Consider the following 7,092-nt stretch of genomic DNA (forward strand, 5'->3'; position numbering starts at 1 on the left):
AGAGAATAAAAGAAAAAAAAAAAGGTTGCAAACTTAGTGTCTTGCAGCGCCAATCATAGCAGCGGCACCTAAAGAGTACTGCTGAGAAGGCCATGGCGTAATGCAACTGAAGAACTGGCCAACGGAAATGACGGAAACATACACAATGTCGCGTTATTTATTTCAAATTGCAGCATTTCTGCCAAGAAATTTCATATCTGGATGTGGTTGTCTACGATCGGTTTAGCAGCATAGACACGCGGGAGTTTTATAAACCACAGAACAAGCCATCATGGTTAAAGGTATTTTTCTTTTTGCTTTTGTGTTCGTAATGTTCCTTGAGTTTGAATTTGAGCTAATAACGTGTTGGTGCATTTTGCGTGACCATTGGAAAATTTTAGGGATTTGAGTAGCAGCTGCTGTGGCATGCAATTCAAAATTATCGCACTAAGCAAATCCAATTCGTGGTATATTATGCTGTCGTCCGCGCCATTTGTTATGAGTATCCGTACTTTACTTCTGCGAAGTTCACTACCAATGTTAATTAGAACACACAGACAGATATCGTGCAGTGATTGCAGACGCTCGAAGCACTGACTTCCTCCGTCTGTTGTCAGCCTCTCCTTTGGTGTTTGTCTTTCTTTTTTGCTGTTGCTGAGCTAGCAAAAAGAGAAAACATGCCTACTGATGCTAAAGACAACGGTAATCACCATACGCCAAGTTCTTTTATAACTCCTTTCGTGAATTTTTGCAAATTTCAGCATGGGTTCGCCACGACCACCCCTATGCAGCCCTACCGAGTTTTACCAATATTCACTCTCGGATGCCTGTGATTGGGAACTTAGATGATGAGATGAATAACAGGCGTTTCACAAGTAAGGCCGAGAGATACTCCTGTAATGATATCTTAATGTTCCCCACCACCAACCGCATTAACTGCATTGATTTCATAACTTAAAAGGAGCAAAAGACATGGGCGAGAGCACAGTCACACAAACATGGGCTCCACATGCCCCTGTTTACTTACTTGTGTCTTTTGTTTCTTTTAAATTACGAAATGTACCAACAGCCCCACAACGCTATTCTTGTGGGATTGCTTTCTTTTTCCGTTTGCCTGTTTTTCAACGGAGATGTCGTAGTTACGCAGGCCACATGCCCTGTTCCAAGCATTGCCTACATGTCTTGATGGTCTCTACTGCCCGTCACTCCTTTGCCCCCTCGCATGCACTGGTCATACAGCAGACCATTTGATAAAGCAGTAGGACACCACTCTGCACTTTTGATATTAATGTAGGTCATTCAGTGTTGATTTCACAAAAATGAACTGTAGGTACTTCTTGCAACACACGTAACTGATACTTGCGGAGCAACTCAAAATTTCAGACAAGTGTGTCACAGGCAGTAAATTGTGCACTCGTCTAACAAATTTGTAGGCAGCAGGCACCTTTCAGATAATGGTCTAGGTCAGAATAGATGTGCAGAAGGGGCACAAAATAGTTTGTCACTCTCCTGACCTCTGCCTTTTTGGATACTTGTGGAACTGTGCAAGAATGTCAGTAGCATGAGAATGGACAGGTGCAAACTGCATTAATTCCTACAGCGCTTTATGCTTAGGCCCTTGTGTTTTGGGGGTTAGAAGTTTTTGAAAATTGGGAGGGCAAAAACTGGGTAAAATTGGGCGGTATCAGGTGGAAAAACAAACAAACAAAACTCATTGCATTTCAGACAAGATGTCAACTCCAACAGCACAATATGTTGGCCCAATATTGGCTGGATATCGGTAATACTAGGACAATACTGAACTAGTGTTGCCAATATACAGCCAATATTTGGCCAAGTTGTTGTGCTGCTTGAAAAGTGGCTGTGCTGAATATGTAGTGCTTAGCATTCTCCAGTGCCCGTAGAAGTTCATTTTAGAAATTTATTTTTAAAAAGTATTTCGACGTTTTTTAGTTTTACCTTTAGCGATGATTATACAAAATAGGGGGTAAAATGGGTTTTACCGGGTTTACTCCTTGAACACAAGGCTCCATTTATGCTGGTAACTCTCTAGGGGAGCAGGGCCAACTGCATGGTGTGTTACTGCTTCTGCCACAACAATGTCCACAACAAGCTTTACCTTCTAACAGCTAGGAAGAGGACCTCACGTAAAAAGGCTGCGAACGGAAGCAGCAAGACAGCTTCACTGAGCAGCACCGAGGTTGGCCTTACACCTGCCGCAGATGGCAGTGCAGCTGCTCGAGGCGCCAGAATTGATGACTACTTCTCGTGTCGGAACGGACAACCATCGACGGAAGCGTCCGGGGAGTGTCCACAAGTGTCTCGTGTAGATCCTCACACAGAGGTTGATGTGCCATGTCCAAATGCGGCTGCCCTACCAGGCAGCATAGTGGCAGAAAATCCGCCGTACAAACACAGCGGGGTGGAGTCTCCACAAAATACCCGCGTAAAGACTGTATCTGCGAAGGCGACCGCAAATAAGCACCAAAGAACGCAGAGAGGAAGTGCTGGAAAGACAAGCAAGCAAGACGCAAGTGAGACCACAAAGAAGTATGTTTTCTAATGTCTGGGAAAGTCTGCCATTTAAAGCTTGTCCCTGAACAGTTGTATCATAATTTTTGCATGAAACCAAATTATACTTTGAGAGAGGTTAGCTCCTGCATGTCAACTCAGCCAACGAATCTAGAGACGTCTGTGATTGGCTTAGGCAGACGCATGACACCTCAGAGTTGCAACGTAGTACGCTTCAAACTGTTGCTTGTACACTGATTATCGCCATGAAAACGCTCGCCGTAGACGGCATACTTTGATCACGTTAGCGTGCTTTTAAGCAAACAGGTTAAATATTTCCGTTAAACAGACTGTCATGTCCATACGCCGAGATTCCCTCTCTGGAAAAACGAGAAAACGTCAATCCCTGAGGGGCAATGATGGCGCGACCCTGAGAAGAGGACTGCCGTGGCCACACAGGTGTCTCATAGAGTTACAGGGCGTCTGAATGGAGCCTTTCCTCCTGCCATGCCGGTAGATTGCCGGTTGATGCCACGCATAGCGGTATTGGTTTCATAGACATGACCGTCCCTTTAATGAAACCTGCATATCAGCTTCCCTGTTTGTCTGGTGTCCGCCATTTTTACATATGCCACACTTCTAACGTGCGGATGACGTTCTCCACCAGCGGAGATATACCTCTGTCACCATGGCTCTTATGCTATGATATGTACATCACAAATACCGTTGCCTAATTTAATTCAGTAATTATTTCATAAGGACAGAGGATGAAAGTGAAGTTGTCAGAATTTTGCAGGTTGTGGTGCAATTATCATGCTTAGTATGGTATGCTACAAATATGATATTTCACCCTTACAAGGGCCGAGGTACAGAGCCATGCACTGACGGAATACTTTCCCGTAAGAAGAAGTGTGCGGAAGACACGGACAACACTTAAGGTACCTTACCTTCCTTTTTTCAGGGATTTTAGTTGAGTCACTGTCATGGGACAACCTCAACAGAAAACACAACATTGTCTGTTACAGAAAGAAAAGCAAAAGCATGTTGAAGAAGCCATTCTCACTGGAAATGAAGAGGGGTTCGAAGTAAGTTCTCTGTTGCTCCTGGGGCTGTGCTAGTTCAATACGGCCTTGAAATTGCTGACATCCTCTGAAATACTTTCAGGTAGTAGAGCTTGACGACAAGGGACGTGGTGTAATCACCACCAAACATGTGCGTGCTGGGGAATTTGTTCTGGAATATGCGGGCGAACTCATCAGTGTACACGAAGCAAAGGAAAGGGAGCATATTTATGCCAAAGACAACTCCATAGGCTGTTACATGTACTACTTCACATGTAGGAACAAACAGTATTGGTAAGTACGCCGTGTATTCACACGAGCAACACCCCCACAGAATGTTCTAGTGGAACACAAAGAACCGGCTTGAACCGTGAAAGTTCCGCAGCGTCGTGTTGAGCATTCTCACAGCGCCAGAATATTAGGAGTGGTGTACTGTGCGCATAGCAGACGACATCATCGGCCCTGTCGTTTGGTACGGAATGTCTTGTGGCTGCGGAATATTCCCCATGGTTAGAAGGGTACAAAAAGACACGACGTTCATGTGGCAACAGAGAGCTATGACGTTTTTTTTTCTTTTTTTGATCTTCTGCTGGAGTATTCTGGGGAACGTCACTCGTGAATGCAGAGATTAGCTGTCGTGATGGGTTTTGAAGTTAAATGACTTGTTTCACTTTGGGTCACTTAACTCACTGAAGGTTTCATTTATAATTTCATTATAACGCGATACTTAGAGACTGAAGTTTTCGGGAAATATTTTTTTTCCAAATTCGAGGGGTAAAAATCGGGTAAATCAATATGTGCTCTAAATTCATGCGAATTCAGGTGAAAAAAAACTTCCAGTATGCTAAATTTGAGGGGAAATCTGGCTCATTACTCAAATGAACTGTACTGGTTTGGTACAAACGGTGATGTAACTGTGCTTGCTGCCAAACAAGTTAGCAGTGAGGGCAATTTGTCGGGTGAAAATTGGGGAAGAATCGGGTTAAACCCTAAAACTTCAGGCTGTAGCGATACTATGTCCCAGGAGCACAACAACAATATGCCACCTCCATGGTTTTGTGAATGCTTGCTTTCTTTTGCAGTGTGGATGCAACACAAGAGAGTGGTCGCTTGGGTCGTCTGGTCAACCATAGCAAGAAGGGGAATCTGAAGACTCAGACCTGCATTGTTCAAGGCACCCCTCGCCTTGTTCTTGTAGCTCAACGAGACATTACTCCGGGGGAGGAACTACTCTATGATTATGGGGACCGCAGCAAAGCTTCCATACAGTCCTACCCATGGCTAGCATTATAGCATACTTGGTACACAACATCATCCCCATGGACATTGCTTTTTTTTTTTCCCCTTTTTTTTTGCTACGGATGGCGGTAACCATTGTCAACACATGCTTGTTCACAAATGAAGTTAATGACACGTTTCATAAGAACAGGCATTGCAAGAGTAGCATTATTAAATTTCAGTGATAAGGCATCGGCCTGCAGTAAAAATTATTTTGGGTGAATTTTTTAAAGTGGGTTCTAGGAGTCTTAGTGTGTTGCTGAACTTTAGTAAATATGAAAGTACGGCAGCATCCCTAATGATTTCACACTTGAGGGAATCAAGGCATGGGCAGAATCGGAGCCGTTTATGGGGGGAACTTTCGCCAATCTTTGATCTTTTGTGCCTGGCAATTTTTCTCCTGTGATACTGACAGTCCCTGCCATTTGCTTTGGGAGTAATTTGGATTTCCAGTTCGGGATTTAAAAAGGAAAAGAGAAGCCAATGTAATCAGATTATTTTAATTCCCTGTCTTATGCCCTGTAGCTTTGTTTAATGAAATCTTGCGTGCAGCAAAATACAGTGCTGATTTTACAACACACTGTTGTGCTGGCATATAGAAATCATGCTGCTATGTCGCAGTATAAACTCCACCCTCTTTTTGTGCTCATCTTTTTTACAAATGATACTTTATAGTCTGTAACATGCAGTATACATATGTGTACATCTAGTTCCGGCAACATTCTGAGGAGGGCCACAAGTGGATGTCGTCATATGCCACTCCGTGAAGCAGAACGGATTTTTGTTTTCCTATAGTTGTGCTTGGGGGAAAATGGTTGCAGCAGGTATATGTCACTGCTGCACTAGTTCAGTGCTTATGCTGGGTATGCTGTGAAAAATTTGTATCATTTCGGGTGGTACAGATTCCCTCACTGTGAAGTATCCTTAGCACCACGTGGAAGCCATGTATGTTTTGCTAATACCGCCTATATATTTTTGTTAGAGACTGCTGCACTTCTTTCATGTCTCTGAAAATATAGAAATATTTTCTGGGCACAGCTCTGTCATATTCAGATTTGCTATGATAGGAGCACTGGAAAGCATTTCCAAAGGGAACTGATTTCAACATAATATTTCCTGATGCACTGAGGTGCAAGAAATTGTGAGCAGATGCAGCGTGCCTTTCACAGGCAGTGTGGTGTACACGCTGTCTATCATAAAGTGTGTGCGCTACAAGTGCCCAAGAAGACTATGTACCATCTTGTATGTGCATCAAGAACAGTCACGTGCTTTATTCTTGTGTATTATAGCTTGCAGAGGCAAATATGAGTTGCGAGACTCTAGCGTAACGCAATTGCTCTGTGTTCCATTTTACTTATTCAACACCCTTTCCGTCGCATGTAATTGAATCGTGCAACGCGTTATTTGCGGAAAGCCTTCACACCTGCTTTGGTGCTATGGGTTGCTTCCTCTTTTAACAAAAAAAAAGCACAATTCAAAATATGTTTTGGCCTTCACGGATTGCTCGAGCAGCAGCACATTGCCATCGCGAATTTTTGTTGCTGTGCCGTAGTCGCGATATCTTCACGACTGTTTAGTGTGTTCTCGGATGCCATTGTTTCACTTTGTCACAAGTATTTATTCTTGTTTCATCTGCTTCTCAAAGTGCCTATGGCTAGCTCCGCATTGACAGATCTTGAAACCCATTTCACACGCATATTTTAGGGTGCCTTCAAGGACTGATCTGTGTGATATCTTTCTGGCATATCCAGACAGGAAGTGAATTATTCTTGTTTGTGAATTATTCAGTCATACTTTCGAAGTCACACATAAATTTGTTTGTCACTGCCATAATTTAACAATGAAGTCACTTGCTTTGATAGTTCATTCCAATGTTATGTCTGCTTCGAAGGGACAGTCCATCGTACCACTTATCACATCATGTCTGATGTAACACCTCCCCATCTGTTGCACAGTTGTGGGTGTTTAATTTCACATGAATGTGAGTAATCGCTGTTAAGAATATGCGGTGCAATGCCAGCAAAATCCAAGGCGCTCTTTGACCACATTGTGGAATAATGGTTCCAGGTGGCTGTCCCTTCACGTTACTATTGTACATATGCTAGTCTTGTATACTACATTTTCACTGCCCATACTCCACAAATATACACATAACTTGGTGTCAGTTGTCATTGTTCATTGTTCCATTGCGTCTTACCAAGTCATCCGATTACCTGCATTCTGAACAGCACACGTGGCTGTTTGATTCATGTAAGACGAGTGC

The 7,092-nt window shown here is 43.3% G+C and overlaps 1 protein-coding gene across 3 annotated transcripts; it reads left to right on the forward strand.

Moving 5' to 3' along the window:
• Positions 1-77: 77 nt before the first annotated feature.
• LOC135371098 (N-lysine methyltransferase KMT5A-like) lies at positions 78-6,988 on the forward strand. Of its 3 annotated transcripts, none has more exons than XM_064605106.1 (7): positions 78-281; positions 741-854; positions 2,109-2,529; positions 3,350-3,428; positions 3,516-3,575; positions 3,655-3,845; positions 4,634-6,988. In XM_064605106.1, exons 1-7 carry the CDS (start codon positions 272-274, stop codon positions 4,842-4,844), a joined length of 1,086 nt encoding a protein of 361 aa, XP_064461176.1. In that variant the 5' UTR covers positions 78-271; the 3' UTR covers positions 4,845-6,988. The 3 variants fall into 3 exon arrangements, with proteins under 3 accessions (XP_064461176.1, XP_064461175.1, XP_064461177.1); XM_064605105.1 differs by having other exon boundaries at positions 79-281; positions 3,516-3,579; positions 3,659-3,845; XM_064605107.1 differs by lacking the exon at positions 741-854 and having other exon boundaries at positions 80-281; positions 3,516-3,579; positions 3,659-3,845.
• Positions 6,989-7,092: the final 104 nt, after the last annotated feature.

Source organism: Ornithodoros turicata, chromosome 10 (genome assembly GCF_037126465.1).
Source record: "Ornithodoros turicata isolate Travis chromosome 10, ASM3712646v1, whole genome shotgun sequence".
Classification (NCBI taxonomy): domain Eukaryota; kingdom Metazoa; phylum Arthropoda; class Arachnida; order Ixodida; family Argasidae; genus Ornithodoros; species Ornithodoros turicata.

What these genes read in the sequence shown, in the direction of transcription:
- LOC135371098 (XM_064605106.1), top strand. An exon ending in AGACACGGACAACACTTAAG is followed by an intron (nt 3,429 to 3,515) that starts GTACCTTACCTT and finishes TGTCTGTTACAG; the next exon opens with AAAGAAAAGCAAAAGCATGT. An exon ending in TGTAGGAACAAACAGTATTG is followed by an intron (nt 3,846 to 4,633) that starts GTAAGTACGCCG and finishes TTTCTTTTGCAG; the next exon opens with TGTGGATGCAACACAAGAGA.